This window comes from Sycon ciliatum, chromosome 1, assembly GCF_964019385.1.
Source record: "Sycon ciliatum chromosome 1, ocSycCili1.1, whole genome shotgun sequence".
NCBI classification, from domain to species: domain Eukaryota; kingdom Metazoa; phylum Porifera; class Calcarea; order Leucosolenida; family Sycettidae; genus Sycon; species Sycon ciliatum.
Window position 1 is genome coordinate 38499449 of NC_088643.1, and position 22655 is coordinate 38522103.

Here is a 22655-nt window from a genome sequence, read left to right on the forward strand (position 1 = left end):
CATTTTTTATGACCGAAAATCTGCAACATTTTACTACGGTACGGTCGAGCGGTCATGCAGGATTTTTATTCAAAATGTAGACATGGAGTAGCCGTGTCTAGCCACACTTTTATTATCCGATGATTTTGTTTTGTTTGCTATGATTCCGTGAAAAAAAAAAAAAAAAAAAAAAAAATCTAGGTAAAAAAAAAAAAAAAATGTAGACATGTAATTTATTACGTAAACATGAGTGCACGTGTTTATGGACTGATCTTGTCTTGATGTAAATTCAAAATTGTAATCCTTTTTCGCAATGTGTTCAATGTGTTTGCCACCGCCAATGCAAGTATATTTCCAGCGAATGGTTCGATGGCGAAGTTCTCTGGAGCTCTGCAACTGACCGACCTGGATGATTTTATCGGGCCTTCTCAAGAATGCATCAAACCTGCCAAGGTTGAGAGGCAGCCTGGAGTTGTACTACACAGCATACGTGTTTCTGACGATGGGAAATATTTAGCAAAAGCTCAGGATGGAGGAGAGCAGGAACTTGCCAAAGCCCAGATCACTTTGGCCGACTGTCTGGCTTGTAGTGGGTGTGTGACATCAGCAGAGACTGTGCTCATCAACCAGCAAAGCCATCATGAAGTTTTAAAAACTCTCTCCACACTTGGGCAGAGCAGCAGTGACTATGATTGTGCAGTCGTGTCGTTGTCGCCCCAGTCCCGTGCTTCTCTGGCAGCCAAGCATGATTTATCCCTGCTGGAGGTAAGCAGACGTCTGAATACATTCTTTCTGAAGCTGGGATTTAGATCTCTGCTGGACGTCACTGCTATGCGGGACTTAGCTCTGCTAGAAACGAGTCGCGAATTCTTGTCCGTCTTCTCAGCAACAGATAAGTCGCGCATGCCGTTCATGACTTCTGCATGCCCCGGGTGGATTTGCTATGCAGAGAAGACTCATGGAGAGTTGATCGTACCTCATCTCAGTACCACCAAGTCTCCACAGCAGTTAGCCGGTGCGTATGTCAAGGATCACTTAGCTAGCAGGTACGGTGTGGCCAGTCAGCGTGTTTACCATGTCACTGTTATGCCCTGTTATGACAAGAAACTAGAGGCGTCGCGGGAAGACTTCTATGACGATGTGTTGAAGACGAATGAAGTTGACTGTGTGCTTACGACGAGCGAAGTGCAGTTGTTACTGGATGAACACAGCGTGATAGCAGGTTTGACGGATCTCGAAGGAACTGATTTAGATCCGGAGCTATTCTCTTTGACAGATGATGGCACTAATGTTCATGGGCACTCTGGTAGTGGAGCTGGTGGCTACCTAGAGTTCGCTATTCGAGAGACGGCACAGAAGATGTTCAACACGACTGTAGAGAAGATTGAGTTGACAACACGTCGGAATGTAGACATGCAAGAGTTCACTCTACGTGGCCCAGTTGCTGATGGCTCTGATTCGGAACGAGCAATTCACTTCGCTGCTGTTTATGGCTTCCGCAACATTCAGAATCTGGTACAGAAGATGAAACGGCGCAAGTGTGTGTATGACTTTGTGGAGGTGATGGCATGCCCCTCTGCGTGTCTCAACGGAGCAGGGCAGATCAAAGCGGAGCAGCAAGGGGACAAGGAACTATTAGCACGTGTCACACAGCTGTACAGCTCTGCCGACTCGCGGAGTCCGCACAGCAGCCCCCTTCTCCGCTCGCTCTATTCTGGCTGGCTCCAGGGCGAGGCGAGTGAGAAAGCAAAGCGTACACTTCACACACAATTTCACATCATTGAAAAGAACCTTTCAGGATTGAGTATAAAATGGTGACCTAGTATGCTTTTGATGGAGAAAGTACTGTCATTTGCACTTTTTAAGCTTTAAAAAAGTATTTTTCATGTGGGTGAAGTTTGCATGCCATCATATGTTAGAAGTTTCATGGAAACGAATTAAAATCATGGCACATGTATTTTGGAAAGGAATATAAAAACAAACTTAGTTGTGTTTGCTATGTTGGCCCGAGTAAAAGTAGATATAAACAGAATAGGTAGTTTGTAGTACGAAATCATGAGGACAACGTGTTTGCCAGGATTGACACTATACTAGTATCTTGCTGCCGCCACACTGGGCTTCTGCTGGCTATTGTACAAGTAGTAGGTTACATTTCTTTACACAATTCACCATCTCCATCAGCATGAAATCCTGAAGAAAGGCCATGACCTCTATTTCCGCTTGTCTGTGCGCATGCACACGTGTGCGTCTGTGTCTTTCTCCATTTCTTGCTAGAGGACGCTTGCGGACTTTGATGTTTCCACGGTGCTATCTTTGAAAGTTTACACTATAGCCGCCTGTCTTTGGATCTTGGTTGAATTGGAAGTTGGTTGTAGAGAGGCCGAACGGCTTGAGCACTGCATTCCCGAGGTCTTTGAGTTTGGCTGAAAACACAAAGATATTCAAACAAAGCCAGAGACGCATTGGTGTCACGATCAAGGTTGTGTTCAAGATAACAACAGAAAGAAATCCCTGTGTCCCGCGGCTTGTAGACCAAATTGAATAAAGAGGAAGAATCACGCGGCATGCTTTCGGTGTTGGTGTCATGACATGGAAATCGCGAATGGCAAGGAGAGCTCTCACATTTAACTGGGGGAAATAGTTTTGATTTTGATCCCACTGAACTAACTATACCGTAAAAAACCCTGTATACGCCCACTCGAAATTACGCCCACCCTCCGTGTACACGCCCAGTCAGGCGAAGTCAACACTTTTGTTTCAAAATAGCACCCATGCCCATGTATACGCCCAGGTAAGCCGGCACCACCAGTACATGTACAGGTACTGATACCCAATACTTACTGCTATCCCTATTCCAAGTATACGCCCGGTTCCAAAATAACGCCAGTGCCCTTGTATATGCCCAGGAAATCGAGGCTGGTATTGCTGGCATGGCTGGGCGTATACATGGGCATGGGCGTTATTTTGAAACAAAAGTGTTGACTTCCCCTGACTGGGCGTGTACACGGAGGGTGGGCGTATACAGGGGCTTTTACGGTATGGAGTTTTAAATTCTTTGTTTTATACGGAGAGTGCATTGAGCAAATATACACCCACTATCATCTTACACATCATTTCAGCCTTCATTTTCTCCTGCTGCTCATGAATCAGAGGTGGTAACCGCTGCGTTGCACACAAACCAAAAGAGAAAGCCACACAATAAAGGATTTGCATGAATGAAATGAACAGTGGTCAGAATAGTACAATGTACATCTCCATGGCTTGGAAAGTTGAAACCAACACATGTAGTAGGCCAAGGGCCTTCGCAGCTCTTGCAATTCAGATACCTCCCGTACATATATGTCGTGCAACATATCTTTTCCCGTTACCAACTTTTCCATTCCTGTCCACAAATGCTCACGAGAGCAAATGGCTCGCTGCAGGTGTTAATATTCACTTTGCCACTGATTTCCTCGAAACATGCGCTCTCGCCGCTCTCGCCGCTGTAGTCGTATTACTCGTCTTCTATTCTTCCTCAAGAGCTCCTGCCCGATATTGCAAAGTGCCTCAAAGCCTGGGACCTCAACATCAATAAATCTAAAACAGAACTCACAAACATCACGCGGCTAAACGACAGAGTGTGCGAGGAATGGCACCTCACTAGGAAGCTGGGCTCCCTCATTGGTGACCACGAGGATGCTGCGTGGAGAATGCAACTCGCCACGGCTGCCCTGCACCGGCTCTGGGCATTATGGATACGTGGTTCCATTGTAAACGAATCGCTGAGAGTACGGCTATACAAGGCATTCGTCTTACCGGTCCTGTGCTACAACAACGGGACTTGGGGCCTCACTGGCAACGCTATGCATAGAGTTGATGCGTTCCACAGACAACAACTGCGGAAAGTTATTGGCTAGGGGTGAAACGATTAGTTCGAATATTCGAGTATTCGTTCGAAAATTTCAAACGAGCGAGTATTCGAAATTTTGCACTCGATCGTTTTTTTTTTTTTTTTTTTTTTTTTTTTTTTTTTTTTTTAGTATTGGCATTGTATCTTCAAAAACTTTTGTTGTACCGCTGGTCCACTGGTATGCATGCGTTATGCATGGCTTTAAGTCAGTATTTTAAGACTTGGACGATGCGATCACCACGGCAAGTAACGTTCTGAGATATGAAAGTACTGATGAAAATCGTTACTTTACACTCTGTACAAGACGTTGGCGAATTTTGTTCTATGTTCACAGATAATTTCTTCCGAATTGGCCGAGAATTCGGAAATCTAGTGCTTTTGAATTTTGATAAAATACTCGAAATAATCGGATACTCGATCGAATATTATGAACGAGTGATCGATTGGTCAAAATAGATACTCGTTTCACCCCTATCGCATACGGTACCCAGCTAAGATCAAGAATAACACCCTGTACAAGAGGACAAACTCAACACAACTTGGTATCTCGATCCTGGGAGCCCGCTGGCGTCTGCGGCTGGACCAGAGTGCATCGGCGAACCTGTCAATGTGCTCCTACTTCAAGCCATCCACTGAGCCAACCTGGAGGGGCAGGCCGCGCACAACTCTGCCGGTCGTGCTCAGACACGATCTCGAGCTGGTTGGGAGGACCCACAAGACCTCGGCAGATCTTGAGGAGGTGAGGAGCATCGCCCAGAATCGCGGGGCGTGGAGCTACCTCAGCGGCCGTATCCTGGAGAGATATGTTGCTGCTCACAGATGAACCCTGGTAATGATCAGCAAATTCAAATTCAACTCGGTTGAGCTGCTCGTTTGCTTGTTTTAATTGTATTCTATTTTCGTCACGCGTTTTATATTGCATATGTTTTATATCGCCATCGATATCCTGTCTGGCTGTTGTCGCTTCGGCTTATGCGAAAGAAGCTATACATGCTGTGTATACAGTCGTCCCTCTCTAATCCGGCACTTGTTTATCCGGAACCCTTGCCAACCGGCGCACTTTCTGACGAAACCGATTTTTTTCGTTCAATTCCTACATCTTAATCCGGCACTTGAATTCCGCCTCCGGCAGTGACTTTTTGAAACGAATCGCTCAAACTGCACGTAGTTTGATTTCATAATCCGGTAGTCGTAAATCGCGTACCGTACAGGTGCACTCCTTGCCAGGCCAGGCTAGCCCAGTCTGGTCAATGTTGTCCAGGAGACAACGGCAGTCAACCATACTTTCTTATTTTAGCAAGGGGTAGTGTCCTGCCAATTTTCAGGTGTGTGTGTGCGTGTGTGTGCAATTGCTGTTCGGCGAGCTGCCTGCCCCCCGTCCTCGTCACGGCCCGAAGAAGAGGTGGCGAGATGTGGTGTCGACTGACCTGGCGGACCTCGGCGTGACCACCTGGCTTGAGAGTTGCCAAGATTGTCCCGGCTGGAGACGAGTTGCGAGTAGCACCCCACCGCCACGGCCCGCTCCTGATCCTCTTCTATGTGTCTGTGGACGCCCATTTCGTCGACCAGGAGACCTGAAACGACATGCCAAGTTCTGCGCTCGTGTTCTCACTTGAACTTTCCGACATTCGCTATCATTGCGCGTACGCAATGGGCAAGATCAAGGTCAAGGTCAAGGTGTGCAAGAGTACATGTGAACATGTTCTCTGTTTTACTTTATCACTTTATCACTGTGTATATTCCCGGAGAACAATTGAGAATATAAAGCCGTGCACTAAATACTTGGGTCGACACGGAAAGGAAAAACCCTGCGTTTTGACGTACATATAATACATGCATGCAATTGGGTAGGGCCGGGTCAGAGGGCAGGATTTCTTAATCCAGCACCCTCGTTAATCCAGCAGAAAACGCCGTAGCAAAAGGTGCCGGATTAGAGAGGGACGACTGTATCTACATTGCAGTGATGCCAACGCGGAGAAGCTTCTAATAATATTCTTCCTCGCCTGTCTCAGTTATTCGTATTCCTGTTATTGGGCATGCTTGCCCGTTTGAATCGCGAATTAAAATAAACACACTGTGTACGTTTCTGCTATGCTGCATACCGTGATGATCATGGCATGTGAGACGAAGTAATGTGATGTTAAAAACTAAATGATGATTGTACAGTACATGCCATGTACCCAAATAGAAAGCAGAACAGCATACCTGCACTCCGTCAATGGCAACACCATTGCGAGGGTCCAACTCCAGAACTGTTTTGTAATCTGCACAAAAGCATTGGAGTGAGAACGCAAAGAACAAAACCATCCCCCTCTAATATTAGTGCTGGAGAGCACAAAGAATCGGAACATGCGTGACTATGTCAGAGAATCGCATGCATCCAGATTTTGAGCACAGAAATATTACACCGGTGTTAAGGACTGTTCTACGCCAGTATGCAGCATTAGCTGCGGCTGCAATTCTGGTGATTTAGCACATGGACTCAGCTATCGTCACTTTCAGCCGGCCATTTCGGGTAAAGGAGACTGGCCTACAGTCCCTGGTGACATTGGGCATTTCTACCCAAGCACAATCTCAGTTACAACGTTCAGAAAATCTCGCACAAGGAGTCACACTTACTGCAATGCTACAATAGGTTAAACAAAATACTAGCTGTTACCTCACAAGCACTTGAACTACATGTACCGTAAAGTACCGCCAGAGCGCCCCGTCTCGCAAGAGCGGCCCACCTTCATTTTACAGCCAGGGAAAGGAAAATCGTATGGCAGAATGCAACGAAGTTTGTACGATGTGAGAACCTTAGTGTACTAAGGTCACACTTGGCAGGTTTTTGTGTGGAGCTTGTGTCCGCTCGAAGGTACGGATTGACTGCAAAATGTGGAATATGCGTACAAGGTTCGTGTCGTATGACCTACAGACAGCAGAGTGAGCAGACCACCTCCACAATACGACCACGAAAGGACGAGATGGTGGGGCGCTCCGGCGGTACTTTATCGTACTACAGTTGAACATCGATTATCCGACCACCTCTGGGCAGACAACTGTCAGGCGGTGTTCAGATAAGGCAAATGTTCCGGATAAGAAAAAACTGTCACTCACACACTTTCAGTGGTTATTACTAGCCGCACGACCTTTTTACTTTTTACTTTTCAAAATTTTCGTATTTTTTGAATGGCTCACTACATGCACAGTGCGTACTCTACGGCACGTGCGCCCAAAAAAACTGTTACGGATAATCGAATGGTCAGATAGTCGATGTGCGGATAATCGATGTTCAACTGTATGAAGGAAACATTTCCCAGGACTCCAGACGTGCTGCATAGAATGCAGATCTTGCCTATCCACAATCATGGATGGCGATCATCTGTATTTCACATTTACTGCACTTTCATGCGAATCCACTTACCAGCCAGAGCTTTCTCCAGATTGTCAAGCTTTTCATGAGATGCTGCTCGCCTCATGTAGACTTTGACATAATGCTCTTTGTACTTGACGGCTACAGGTGTGAACACATAACAAGCACAAACATAGGTCGGCCGTGCGCAGGGAACACGATAAGATTTCGAAATTGCTCTGACACAATGTCCTACCGCTTCTGGAACCGGTCGGACATGGCCAGACACTGTGATTTTTTTACAAGTCTGGTACTCATAATTATTGTCTTCACCAATTTCACACACGACACCACTGCATAATGCACACATACATGTACATGCTACATCACACTGCGGTATTGCTGGTCACATCAAGTATGATCATCACACAGATCTCAAGTATTGTAACACCAATCGCTGTGCGTTTTGCAGTAAGGGGTCGTCGCAAAAGTTTTCTGTCGTCCCTGAAACGAACATCGTTCATTTCGTACTCGGACCCCCTCCCCTCCCTCTGAAACGAACACAGCTTGCTCTGCTGGACGACGAAAATCGCATGCATGTACATGTCATATGTACAGTGTCGGTCGACTTGCGATTTTGGCTCGCACCCCCTCCCCCCCCCCCCCCAAATGAATCATGTTCGTTTCAGGGACGACAAAAAACTTTTGCGACAACCCCTAAGCATAGTAACTGTGATAGGAGCGTGCAGTGTTTCTGCACATTTCGGATTTGAGCTGGTTTTTCAGCGGCAGATCAAAGACATTTATTTTTACGCAGTCGACAAAAGACAAAGTTGGCACCTGCTTGCCCATTCTAATTTCTTGTTGCCAGCTCCAAGATCGACAACATGTCCCTACTCGAGTTGGCTGAAGGCTCCCATCTTTGCAAACACGATGTGCTCTTTGAACAGCACGTAGTTTCTACGCGACGTTGAATTTCTGACTAACTTTCGCTGCAGCTGCTCCGTCGATCTTGCACAGTGCCTGTGCAACAAGAGCGTAATTGACTGGATTTGCAGAATACTGCTCCTTTCGATAGAGGCATACGGCAAGCTGGCACATTTCTGACGCCTTGTTTCCCTGGAACATGGACGTTTTCAATATTTCGGATTGTACAAGCGCCTCGCGGAATAGTTCCTATTGTAGCGAGAAAGCGAAGAAAAAAATTTCATTTCAAAACTCCTTCTTGGTCGTTTGCTACGCTCAAACTGGAGCTACACTGAAGTGGACAGCTCCCTGTCATGCTGTAAAACCCTCTTGTCACAGGTTGCTGCTCCGACTTCGTGAGACTTCTTCCCAGGCAGAGCGCCATTGTCTTCAGCCGTTCTCTTTCCCAGCGACGCTATTTTGTGAATTTCGATCGGACAGATTGTCAGTTGAAGAAAAAAAGCGCCGGATTCGAATCGAAAATGGTCAGAAAATGTCCGATGTCCGACCGTTATCGTGTTCCCTGCGTGCGTCTGCAGCACACAACGCCACACATTGCATTGCTCAGCTGACATGAGCTTTCTTCCCACATACATGTACAAATACCTAGATGACCAAGAGGTTCAAGGCTGCTGCACACATGACCTTACAGTACTTTGGGAGAGCAACTCCGCTTGCCATAAGAATCTGAATGTATGAAGACAGTGGAAGATGGAAGTTCATGTTATTATTATTATTATTATTATTATTATTATTATTTTGCTTGTTCGCGTTGGCATCAACCTGCATAAAGCAGGTATATAGCCTTCGCTTAAGCTGCCATAAAAAAGAAAGCTCATCCTAAGCGAGAGGGCTAGAGGGAAATATAACGATAACGAGATACAGAATACAAAGAAATCCAATGAGTTCAACGTACAATTCAAAACAAGAAAGAAAGGGAAGAAAAACAGAGCCGAATCTACCGATTGATCCATCAATCGACAAAGGGGACTAATCCGTTAGTGTTGCAAAGTAGAAGCTGATTATAGTTGCAGATCTCCAGGCCAGGGCCAGCATATTGCCGATTCTGGATAGGTCTCCGCAGCATTTGATGTGGTAATTATCATAATGTTTGATAAAATTGTTAGAGTATCTAGTATCTAGAGTACCGAGTCTCTAGTATCTAGAGTATCTAGTGTAATTGTATCCGTTATTATTGTTAAGGGTATCTAGTGTAATTGTATCCGTTATTATTGTTAAGGGTATCTAGTGTAATTGTATAACTTCAGCCATTACACACAGCACACATTAGATCCTTCCACTTTCGACGATCCTGGGCGAGCTGCCTCAGTGCAACTAGATCCTCGTGTGATGTGAGGGAGTTTGTGGATCTGGAATTTTTCAGGTCGTTGTTGATGGATCGCGGGAGTGTTGTTCTCGGGCGGCCTCGGAACCCTGAGCTTCCTGGCTGAAAGTATGCCGACATAGCCTGCTGGACCGGGGATGAGGTGTCTAGTCGAAGCATGTGGCCAAACATTCTCCACCTAGCAGACTGGATGATTCTGCTGAGTGGCTTGGAGCCAGTGCGCTTGTACAGTGCTTCATTGCGTATTATACGGGGATATTTGACCCCTATGACTGCCCGTAACTGCTGGCGGTGGAACGAGTCAAGTTTCTTTTCTTGAGTCTCTGTCAGGCTCCATGTGCCGCAGTTATAAAGAAGTATTGGGAGAATAAAGCTGCCGTATAACCTAATCCGAAGGGGTTCACGGGCATGGTTACCTCTTAGCCATATCACCCACAGCTGATGTAAGGCGCATGTTGCTAGACGTTTTCTCCGACTGATATCTTCCTCCACTCCAAGCATCGATCCTAGTTTGACCGTGTTCCGCCATCGCTCGTCTACTCTGTCCTTTTCTCTTTTAATTGTAGTATATTCGGTTTTGGCTTCATTCATTTTTAGATTGTATTCCGCTAACGAGGATGATAGTATGGGTTGATTGTCATGCAAATATTGTAGGCTGGTGCTGATGAAGTCTACGTCATCCGCATACGCTGTTTCATTGGGCAATTGAAGCTGAATATCCAATGCTGGTCGCGGTGAGAGTCGCTCTCGAATCAACCTCAATGCAGCCTCGAGGTAGACAGTAAACAGGACTGGCGATAGAGAATCACCTTGTGGGGTTCCATTGTGTGTGACTAATGGTTGGCTGAGAATGTTATTCAGCTTTACTTTTATTGTGGTGTCTGTCAGAAGGCACTGGATGATGTGCAGCTCATCATGATCAATGACTGTTGACAGTATATCGATCAGCCTGACCCTTGATATAGTGTCAAATGCCTTTGACATATCAATGCCTAAGATTGAGATCTCCGACGCAACACGCTGGCATCTTGCTGATAACCACCGATAGCTATATACCACGTCTCCAGTACTTCTCCCTGACCGGAACCCGCTCTGGTTCAGTGACAAGTACCCGTTGATAGCTGGCTTGATCCGCGTCAGGATGACCAATGAAAGAAGTTTACGTAGGGTGTTCAACAGGGTAACTGGCCTTACATTTCCAGGAGGACCTCTTTTCTTTCCCGGCTTTGGTATCGGGATCAGTAGCCCATCGCCTAGCTTGAGTGATTTGTCTTTGGCATAATTGTTGAATGTAGTGGCAATGTTCGAGAACAGTGCTGGTGTTCCATATTTGATAAGTTCAGCAGGTATCCCATCTGGTCCCGAAGCTCGGCCATTATTCAAGCGCTTAGCTGCGGCATGTACCTCTGGCTGCTTTATAGGGTTTTTAAGGTCTTCCTCTGTCCGTAAGAGCCTAGATGACTCCAGAGCAGGATCACAGAATATAGCACGGAAGTGTTGCCTTAATGCTTCGACTGATTCACTAGGTTGTGCAATGAGTTTGCCATCAGAGTCTTCAACCACAACTGGTGACTGCTGCTGTCGGCGCAGTAGTCGTGTTGCTTTGAACATTTTCGCGTCGTCTTTCATTTGGTCTATTTCAGCTACACGTTCGTCCAGTCGAGTCGATGCTAACTTGAGGCATTCCCGGCGAATTTGGTGTGCCAGCCTGTTGCGTCGCGTCTTCATTTCTTTTACCTTCGTTCCATCTCTGCACACCGTAATGTCGAGACGCAGTTTGCGTTTCTCTGCTGCTAGCTTTTCAATTTCCCCGCTGAAGCCATTTCTATGCGTCTTGTTTGTTTTTCATGTGAGAAAGAAAATCCACTCCTGATTCTTCATTGTTGGTTAACTTATCATAGTCAAGTTTCGAACACAACGAATAGAATAGAAGAAGCTTCATACAAGTCGTTATGAGACATTGTGTACTCTCAGTTCACACGTTCATAAGACCTACCTTTATCACAGCATTCAACTGCTCTTTCATGGTCATCCTGGAGGACCGACAGGAAGAGAGACAAGTAAGTTAGACAAGTGTGGGATTTGCTAATGCATACAAACACCACCAGGCAACTGCACGCATACTAGTATGGCTTCATATCAAATGAGACGTGACCATAGCAAAGTCTACAGTCCTACCTGCTTCAAATACGCACACAGCAATGACACAACCAAGTCCTTTTCTGCCGTTACTCAGAGATTCGTGCATAAAAAAACACTCATCAGACAGCAGATAACATGAGTTTCTTACCTGCTTCACGTAGGCGGCAGCCATATTTCCGTACAGAGCCGCACGAAGTTCACCCTCTGATTTGGGGCATATTCTCAACCCAGCCCTGTATTGTAAGACTGCAGCCTCGGCCGCTGCAAATCACAATACAGATGCAGCAGAGAATGAAAAGAAAGTGTACCACAAGTGACAAAACAGCAACACAAATTACAAAAACCTCTGGTGGCTGCCCTTCAAACAACAGTACCAGTAAGAATAGTCCATGCATCACTGCATAATGTACTCTGTATTTAAAATAGTAGAGCCAGGTAACAAACCCAATTCTGAACGCATTGTATTCAAACAAGAAGTATCTTCGGCAGATATACAGTCAACTTCGCTAATAACGACATCGGATATAACGACAATTCGCGAATAACGACAGAATTTCCATGCCCAGAGCAAAGTCCCATCCCACTGTAATACATATAATGCGACTTCGGGTATAACGACACTTCGCGAATAAGGACACTTTTTTGATGCCCCGCCCAGTGTCGTTATAAGCGAAGTTGACTGTAGCTTGAATTGTGCACCACTAGGGCGCGTTCAGACTACCGTTAAAAAGTGACCGATTGGGAAAGTTTCTAAGGTGATTTGATCACGTGACGTTAATGGCACGTTGCCGGCGGAAATGTTTTACTGCCGCGGCTGCTGCGGCGGTAAGTGCATTCCGGCAGTAAAAAAGTGCTCAGGCTGGGAAAAAGGGAAAATCCCTTCTCAGTGCCGCGGTGAGAGCTGCAAAACTTACGTAACGGTAACGTTAGTTTACCGGTAGTGCGAATGTCCTTCACGGTTTATCGCCATTCACGGTTTGACGGGATTCGCAGTAGTCTGAAACATTGTGTGGCTAGAGAGTACTTTACGTGATAGCACAAAGGGCCAGCTCAGACACTGGGACTGGGAGCTGCCTCCGACGAAATCGCTACAGCTCAGCTCATCACTTTATCTATTTTATTAATTGTTATTAGAGAGGTTCAGTTACTCATCTGTTTGATATGAAATGAGGCAATGGGTCAGGTCTGGGTTGGAGTCTCATGAAGATTTCGTAGATTGGATTCGTTTACACGAGTCCGGGCTGTTTGATTAGTAAGTACTGTAGTAGTTCCGAAATTGTACTGCCCCAAATAAGGATGCACAATGCCAAAACAAGAAGTACGATTTAAAAGTACAAATAATAATATTCGCGGGATCCGCGTCGGCATCGCTTGAATGTTCAGAAACACACAAACTAGCCTTCGCATCCGCAGGCCACCACTATGCCTGTTAACCTTAGTGGCGAATGCAGACCTCACAAGTGAGTCAGGGGAGAGGAGGTTAGTCTCTCAACCAATCGGGCGTGTAACGGCCCATAACCCTGTAAACTGCATCCTTGTTATTCTCATTCCGAGCTGTGAGTACCCAGTTGACCGTGGGTGTCGGCGCAGTTCAACACGCGTAAAAAGTCTTTTTACACGCTCCCTGCTACCAGCGCGGGTCTTGAACTCGGGACCTCATGATTCGCAGGCAGGCCTGCAAACCAATCAGCCATATGGTAGGTACTGTAGAGGCAGAAAATTTCGTCGGTGAATAATTTCGTCCAACTCCAAAGAAAAGGAGTTCGTCCGGTTGAAAATTTCGCCCATGGATCATAAGAGTGTATAGAAAAGCTGGGCAAATCGACATTAGTCCTACATTTAATTCCCGTAGCTATGCAGAAGACGTTACTTCAGTAACGTCTGGCGCTAGCCAGGGTCCACACAGCTTTAATTTGGTGTTTGTTTGTTTGTTTGTTTGTGTCACGGCTGGAGCTATCCCGTATCTGTCCCGTATCTGTCCCGTATCTGTGACTACAAAGGCTCTACAGGATTGTACATAACAGCTGTCCACAATCTTTGCGGGCCCCTGTATCTGTCCCGTACAGTTACAATATTCGTCGTATTATGTATACGACTCCCTGATGTAGAGGGAAATTTGGAAAGAAAAAGGGAGACGAGGAGGAAATTAAATTAGAATAGACGCCGAATAGGTGATAGGATGCGTCAGCATAAACATACTTTGGAAGAGAGATCCCGTCGTCTCCAAAATAAGCGTGAACGAGCGATTCAGCGCCGGTCACAGGAAACGTCGGAAGAGAGATCCCGTCGACTCCAGAACGCCCGTGATCGGCAGAGTCCACCGGTTCCAGGCAACGTCAGGACAGACATCCCGTTGAGTCCAGAACGCCCGTGATCGGCAGAGTCTAAGCCGGTCCCAGGAAACGTCAGGACAGACATCCCGTCGACACGCAGAAAAACTAAATCTGCAGCCTATTTTGCCGTCGGACAGCATACGTATTTTAGGAGACTGTAAAGTTATGTAATGTCCAAATTTCGACGTGAGCAGCAGGTCACTCGCGTTGATTTTTCGACGTGCGAGCCAAATAACGCGAGCTGAACTTTCGCATCGCAGACATCCCGTCGACGCGCAGAAAAACTAAATCTGCAGCCTCTTTTGCCGTCGGACAGGATACGTATTTTAGGAGACTGTAAAGTTATGTAATGTGCTCCACAGGCAACCATGCACTCGGCGTCGTCATTGGCTCAACAGGTCAGAGTACATGTATCACTACAAAAAGGCCAGAAAATCCGATTCCTGTATTAAAATCAACTAATTTTCGCTGGCGATTTAATTTCGCTGATTTCGCCGCTTGGTACCAACCGGCCAAAGTAAATCGCAGGCCAAAGTTTGTCATAATTATAGGCAAATGATGCATGATTGAGCAATGGATGCATGTGAGAGCAAAAATACCGATCAATTTCAAATTTGACGTGAAATTGCGCGTCACGTCGGAAATAACGTGCATCTTAACCCCTCTAATAGAGAGGTTTCTATTTCTCATCGGCCAAAATTTGTTGATTTACAGTATAAGGAGATAAAAAGAAAAGAAGGAGCAAACCAAAAGTAGATGATTATTCCCGTAGCTATGCAGAAGACGTTACTTCAGTAACGTCTGGCGCTAGCCAGGGTCCACACAGCTTTAATTCCCGTAGCTATGCAGAAGACGTTACTTCAGTAACGTCGGGCGCTAGCCAGGGTCCACACAGCTTTAATTCCCGTAGCTATGCAGAAGACGTTACTTCAGTAACGTCTGGCGCTAGCCAGGGTCCACACAGCTTTAATTCCCGTAGCTATGCAGAAGACGTTACTTCAGTAACGTCTGGCGCTAGCCAGGGTCCACACAGCTTTAATTCCCGTAGCTATGCAGAAGACGTTACTTCAGTAACGTCTGGCGCTAGCCAGGGTCCACACAGCTTTAATTTGGTGTTTGTTTGTTTGTTTGTTTGTTTGTTTGTGTCACGGCTGGAGCTATCCCGTATCTGTCCCGTATCTGTCCCGTATCTGTGACTACAAAGGCTCTACAGGATTGTACATAACAGCTGTCCACAATATTTGCGGGCCCCTGTATCTGTCCCGTACCGTACCAATATTCGTCGTATTATGTATACGACTCCCTGATGTAGAGGGAAATTTGGAAAGAAATAGGGAGACGTGGAGGAAATTAAATTAGAATAGACGCCGAATAGGTGATAGGATGCGTCAGCATAAACATACTTTGGAAGAGAGATCCCGTCGTCTCCAAAATAAACGTGAACGAGCGATTCAGCGCCGGTCACAGGAAACGTCGGAAGAGAGATCCCGTCGACTCCAGAACGCCCGTGATCGGCAGAGTCCGCCAGTCCCAGGCAACGTCAGGACAGACATCCCGTTGAGTCCAGAACGCCCGTGATCGGCAGAGTCTAAGCCGGTCCCAGGAAACGTCAGGACAGAGATCCCGTCGAGTCCAGAATGCCCGTGATCGGCATATACAGCACCGGTCCCAGTAAACGTCAGGACAGACATCCCGTCGACGCGCAGAAAAACTAAATCTGCAGCCTATTTTGCCGTCGGACAGCATACGTATTTTAGGAGACTGTAAAGTTATGTAATGTCCAAATTTCGACGTGAGCAGCAGGTCACTCGCGTTGATTTTTCGACGTGCGAGCCAAATAACGCGAGCTGAACTTTCGCGTCGCAGACATCCCGTCGACGCGCAGAAAAACTAAATCTGCAGCCTCTTTTGCCGTCGGACAGGATACGTATTTTAGGAGACTGTAAAGTTATGTAATGTGCTCCACAGGCAACCATGCATTCGGCGTCGTCATTAGAGAGGTTCCGGGGTACGATTTTCCGTGCCAAAATCTTCTTCTTTTTTTCAAGTGAAATGTTTTTATTAAACTCTCAAAATAGAAATGAAAAACGTAAAATGTTTGGCACCTATGAAGTCAGGGGATGGCCCACGCCTGGTAAAAAAACAATGAGGAGTTAAATACAAAGAAAACGAACTGAAAATACAAAAGTAAATGAAACACCATTACCAAAGAAACTGTACTGTATCATGTACACCGTTTATGGCACCAGGGCACATTCAGCAGCCGCCAGCACAGCCGAACCAGACAGATGTCGAGGCGGGTTCCGACGGTGACCACGTAGACTGGCAACCATTGCCCGAACAAGGCAAAAGGAGATCTTCGCCCGTACAAAAGCCATCATAACCGGGAAAGGCTCACGGCGCTTTTCACACAGCTTCAGAGTTCCGTGCCAAAATCCGTATGGGCGCTACGGATTTTTTCCAGGCGTGCTCCATACGATTTTTCGGCACGAGAATCCGTGTGGACTGGCTTTCATACGAACCATGCTTCGTATGGAGATTTTGCGTCATCGGGTGCAGAAAGATTTTTCGCGTACAAATTTGGTACGAGAAACAACGATTTTTCGCGGGAAGTTTTGATTTCGGTACAAATTTTCAAAATAAAAAGGCATAGCGCGGGAATGTGACGTGTTTGCGATCGTAGCCTAGGCAATGACGGCAAACACATAAGTTCCGTACCCCGGAACTTTTCACTGCTCGAAAACGACGTATAAAAAATCCATAGAGCCTCCACGGATTTTGGCACGAAAAATCGTACTCCGGAACCTCCCTATTGGCTCAACAGGTCAATGTACATGTATTACTACAAAAAGGCCAGAAAATCCGATTACTGTATTAAAATCCACTAATTTTCGCTGGCGATTTAATTTCGCTGATTTCGACGCTTGGTACCAACCGGCCAAAGTAAATCGCAGGCCAAAGTTTGTCATAATTATAGGCAAATGCTGCATGATTGAGCAATGGATGCATGTGAGAGCAAAAATACCGATCGATTTCAAATTTGACGTGAAATTGCGCGTCACGTCGGAAATAACGTGCATCAACCCCTCTAATAGAGAGGTTTCTATTTCTCATCGGCAAACCAAAAGTAGATGATTATTAGAGAAATAACAATCCGCAATAAATTCTGCAAATACTTTTGCCTAACTCATGATATTCAAACCGATTGAAACGTTTTTGCAATACAGTGATGGGGCCAATCAACGGAAAAAGACATTTCCATCAGTTCTTATAACATGTACGATGAGCTAGGCAAAAAAGCATAAAAGCATAGCGTAGGGCCCTGAGCTTCCAAGCTCTCTCGTTTGGTATTTGTTTGTTTGTGTGTTTGTTTGTTTGTTTGTGCCACACCTGGCGCTATCCCGTATCTGTCCCGTATCTGTCCCGTATCTGTGACTACAAAGGCTCTACAGGATTGTACATAACAGCTGTCCACAATATTTGCGGGCTCCTGTATCTGTCCCGTACCGTACCAATATTCGTCGTATTATGTATACGACTCCCTGATGTAGAGGAAGATTTGGAAAGAAATAGGAAGACGAGGAGGAAATTAAATTAGAATAGACACCGAATAGGTGATAGGATGCGTCAGCATAAACAGCGTGAGCATAAACATACATGTACTTTGGAAGAGAGATCGCGTCGTCTCCAAAATAAGCGTGAACGAGCGATTCAGCGCCGGTCACAGGAAACGTCGGAAGAGAGATCCCGTCGACTCCAGAACGCCCGTGATCGGCAGAGTCCGCCGGTCCCAGGCAACGTCAGGACAGACATCCCGTTGAGTCCAGAACGCCCGTGATCGGCAGAGTCTAAGCCGGTCCCAGGAAACGTCAGGACAGACATCCTGTCGAGTCCAGAACGCCCGTGATCGGCAGAGTCAGCGCCGGTCCCAGTGAACGTCAGGACAGACATCCCGTCGACGCGCAGAAAAACTAAATCTGCAGCCTCTTTTGCCGTCGGACAGGATACGTATTATAGGAGACTGTAAAGTTATGTAATGTCCAAATTTCCACGTGAGCAGAGGGTCACTCGCGTTGATTTTTCGACGTGCGAGCCAAATAACGCGAGCTGAACTTTCGCGTCGCAGACATCCCGTCGACGCGCTGAATAACTAAATCTGCAGACTCTTTTGCCGTCGGGCAGGATACGTATTTTAGGAGACTGCTAAGTTATGTAATGTGCTCCACAGGCAACCATGCATTCGGCGTCGTCATTGGCTCAACAGGTCAATGTACATGTATTACTACAAAAAGGCCAGAAAATCCGATTACTGTATTAAAATCAACTAATTTTCGCTGGCGATTTAATTTCGCTGATTTCGCCGCTTTGTACCAACCGGCCAAAGTAAATCATAGGGCAAAGTTTGTCATATAGGAAATTGATGCATTATTGAGCAATGGATGCATGTGAGAGCAAAAATACCTATCGATTTCAAATTTGACGTGAAATTGCGCGTCACGTCGGAAATTACGTGCATCTTAACCTCTCTAATAGAGAGGTTTCTATTTCTCATCAGCCAAAATTTGTTGATTTACAGTATAAGGAGATAAAAAGAAAAGAAGGAGCAAACCAAAAGAAGATGATTATTAGAGAAATAACAATCCGCAATAAATTCTGCAAATACTTTTGCCTCAGTTCTTATAACATGTACGGTGAGCTAGGCAAAAAAGTATAAAAGCATAGCGTAGGGCCCTGAGCTTCCAAGCTCTCTCGTTTAGTCCAAAAGCTCCTTGGACGAAAAAGACGAAATTAAATTCCAGACGAATTTTTCTGCTTATACAGTACCCGGGCACTTGTACCTGTATTTCTGTTGCTGTCGTGTAGCTATGACAATCAAAGCCCACCTTGTTTAAGTGTCACTGGACCTTTCTTTTTTTTTACGCTTTACCCAATTCGAACACGAAGCGATATCGATTTCGTTTCAGGCACGAGTTCGCAACGAGTCACCGAACTTTCCAAATATCCTAACAATAACATTACTACTATATAATTTAAGGAGTGCTTAGCAACAACGCATTGCATTGCAAAAAGAGATGATGAATTCCAGTTTGATACCATGACACTCAGATATCAAGCAATTATGTTTGAAGCAACTATTAAAGCAGCGTGAAACATGAAAGTTTCGGATGAGACATGACTGTAAGTCAATGAATTCAGTTCACAATCCAAAACTCATTTACACACATGTATTGAAATGTCGGACATGCAGATAGCGTGAAACACATTGCCGTGCAACCATGCGGCATGCATGATTGTACATGTACATACCTCCAGTTCTGAAGTGGTCATTGCCCTCTTCTTTCAAAGCCGACGCCCTTTCCACTCTTTCCTGCAGCAAAAATATATTTGTAATAGAAATGAAAGCCACAAACAATACCAATCAGCTGGCAATACTGTAAAATATCATGTAATAGAAATGAAAGCCACAAACAATGCCAATCAGCGGGCAATACTGTACAACGTAGACAGTCTCAGACTCTGTTCTGACCAAAGCAACAACAAAAACATTTTGTCAGAACAGTCAGCACTATTCCGGTACTGAATGTTGGAAATACAGCACTACACATACAACATAAAATTGCTCCATCTCCAAGTATCGCTGAAGTCGCACCAACCTCTTCTTCCCGTCTCCAATATCGATAGAAATAAAGTGAACACATTCATACCACATTCATACCACGACACCAGGAGAACAATGTGTAGGGGGTTTAACATCGTTTTCATGTGACAATCATCAGAAATCTTCGTCACACAGTATGTTTACCATATAATAATTATTTCCTTTCAACTAGTCCAACTCTCAGTGCAGGCCATGTGATAAGAAATCATGGTCGTTCTGATATAATGTCCTGACAGTTCTTCAACTGGTCGGACATGCAAGGCATGCAAGGACATACCATTTTGACACACATTTTCTTTGAAAGCCGACGTTTTCAAATTTCTCACTCAACGATGAAGGACAGCACGGAGTTTCTCAGTCCCTGAAAATGCGCACTCATTTCCAACATTACTGTGGTTCTTACTTTACCGCTTTTGAAGATCTTGGGCTCGTTGGATAGCTCTTGATGAGAGAAATACAATGAGCCCAAACTCACCAAGATCACTACTCAATAGTACTCATTGTCTGCCACATGCACAACGCGTTCCAAACGCGAGTCCAGTTCCAGATGTGAGACGAAATCGGTCTCCTTCACTCAGAAAATATGCGGAATCTGCTCGGAACTGCTCAATTTGTTGCGAGTGGAAGCTGGAGCCAGGCTCATGGCACGTATGACATTATGTGCTGCCTGTCCTCAAGCTGGGAAAATCCCTTTTTTCATGCACTGCTGACTCGACTCGCAGCACGCAGTGCAGAAAATTCAAAATGTTCGATCCATCACCGATCACTCAAACTTAATCCGAGAGACTTCGGACATGTTCGAGGCGATAGCGGAGAGTTTTCTCTACCATCTAGATACTTTGATTGTTGAATTTGATCAAGATTTGGCCGGGTAACGAAAGTTTGACTGCGCCCATGTACATTGAAATGCCCATGGAGTATTTTTTCGTCTCGGATCGATCGGACACTTTGTCCGTCGCGCGGATATTTCGCCCGGCCAACGACCAAAAACGGTCGGAAAATGTCCGATGTCCGACCGTTATTTCATGCCGTGCAGTGTGACAAATATTTCAGATGATTGTCACATGAAAACGACATTAAACCCCCTACACATTGTTCTTCTGGTGTTGTGGTATGATTGTGTTCGCTTTATTTCTATCGATATTATTATACAATAGGTTCAGGTTTTAGGTATTAGGTTTCTTTTCTCCATCTCTAATGTTTGGTCTTTGGGGCCTGCTTAGCGTGTTGGCCTTCATGGGTTTTTTCTGGGGGGGGGGGGGGGGGGGGGGAGAAACAACGCTGATGTAGTTGTTTATACATTCTTAGTTAGGAGTTAGAACAAATGTAAGATGGCCCTTTCACACTGTACTGTTAACACACACAACAACAACAAAAACCGCCGGAAACCCTTCATTTTTGATGAAATAATAATTGGCCACGTCGTTGCTATGCATTCTATTATGTAGCTGTGTGCGTGAATGTCATCAGGAGCCATCATTACACAGACTGAGAGTGATGGACCACTATTGGTGCTACATGTATCATGTTCTGCAATATTACCAGCATTAATGCATCAAGTGAGAATTCAAGTCGGCAGGAAGAGCGCAAGCTCCCACGTAGGGAGCAACACACAATTAATAAAGAGTTGGTGGACAAGCCGTTGATTATCCACTCTCATTGTAATATCAAAAAGTATTCTTCAGAACAACGAAACGTCTGGAGAAGTATCGTGAATATTTCTATCTTTATTTTTTCACCAGTCTTTGGTCTAGAAAGAATACTTTTAGATACACAACTATAGTAATGCATATTGAACGGGTATTAGAAGATACTGTACTGACCCATTCCGGCAATCCATCGCTTTCGCAATCAGATTCTTCAGTGCTTCTTGCTGAAGCAGCAGTAGCGCTAGCTGATGTCATCTCACTTTCTGTTGCTGTAACTTTCGACTCCTCCGAATCCGATTCACCAGCAGAGAAGAACTCATCATCCTCGCTCTCAGATGGAGGCGCCTTCATGCCCTCCATTGTTTGCAAATGGCTTACTAGACTAGCAGTGTATCAAGAGTAAGTAAGCTCAGCTCATGCACTCTGTGATCGAAAACTTTCCTTCAACACAAAACCAAAGTCAAAATCAAAAGTCAAAACTGAAAAGCAACAATTTTTTTCTTGCCAGGCAGGCCAGGCTGCGTCGACGTCGTCGTTCTCGCATTGCGCGCACGTGCATCATGCATGCGCCAACTGCCGGCATTATAATGCCGCGGCGCGCGGCGCGGGGGCCCGGGCGTAGAGTAGCGTAGATAAAGGCCGATTCACAATACAAATTTCTGCGACGCGACATGCGACTTGCGACGCATGCGACGAGCTGCGACAGCGACACACGGTTCACAATATTCTTCATGTTTGCGACATCCTCATGCACAAGTAGTACTATGCACGTGCACTGCACGTACACTGCACGTGCACCCAGGGTCGAAACTGTACTCCATTTGTGTATGTCGCGTGTCGCATGTCGCAAAAGTTGAACTTAAGGCCGATTCACAATACAACTTTCTGCGACGCGACACGCGATTTGCGACAGTTGCGACAAGAAACTGCCTGTCGCGAGCTGTCGCAAGCTGTCGCAAGCTGTCGCAATGCACCTGTCGCAGAAGTTGAAGAAAGTTCAACTTTTGCGACATGCGACACGCGACATACACAAATGGAGTACAGTTTCGACCCTGGGTGCACGTGCAGTGTACGTGCAGTGCACGTGCATAGTACTACTTGTGCATGAGGATGTCGCAAACATGAAGAATATTGTGAACCGTGTGTCGCTGTCGCAGCTCGTCGCATGCGTCGCAAGTCGCATGTCGCGTCGCAGAAAGTTGTATTGTGAATCGGCCTTTAAGGCCTATAATAAAGGCCGATTCACAATACAACTTTCTGCGACGCGACACGCGATTTGCGACAGTTGCGACAAGAAACTGCCTGTCGCGAGCTGTCGCAAGCTGTCGCAAGCTGTCGCAGTGCACCTGTCGCAGAAGT

General features: G+C 45.8%; 2 protein-coding genes across 2 annotated transcripts; one reads left to right on the forward strand and one right to left on the reverse strand.

The window, feature by feature from the left end:
* The first annotated feature begins 257 nt into the window (after window positions 1–257).
* LOC135824529 (cytosolic iron-sulfur assembly component 3-like) lies at window positions 258–2320 on the forward strand. The gene has a single exon (XM_065337266.1). The coding sequence runs from the start codon at window positions 349–351 to the stop codon at window positions 1795–1797; it is 1449 nt and encodes a 482-aa protein (XP_065193338.1). The 5' UTR covers window positions 258–348; the 3' UTR covers window positions 1798–2320.
* Window positions 1757–21778, reverse strand: LOC135824539 (tetratricopeptide repeat protein 1-like). Its single transcript, XM_065337277.1, has 8 exons — window positions 21471–21778; window positions 19296–19356; window positions 11804–11916; window positions 11510–11546; window positions 7275–7364; window positions 6074–6132; window positions 3087–3141; window positions 1757–2402 (listed from the first exon to the last, which is right to left on the reverse strand). The coding sequence occupies exons 1-8, from the start codon at window positions 21654–21656 to the stop codon at window positions 2287–2289; spliced, it is 717 nt and encodes a 238-aa protein (XP_065193349.1). The 5' UTR covers window positions 21657–21778; the 3' UTR covers window positions 1757–2286.
* Window positions 21779–22655: the final 877 nt, after the last annotated feature.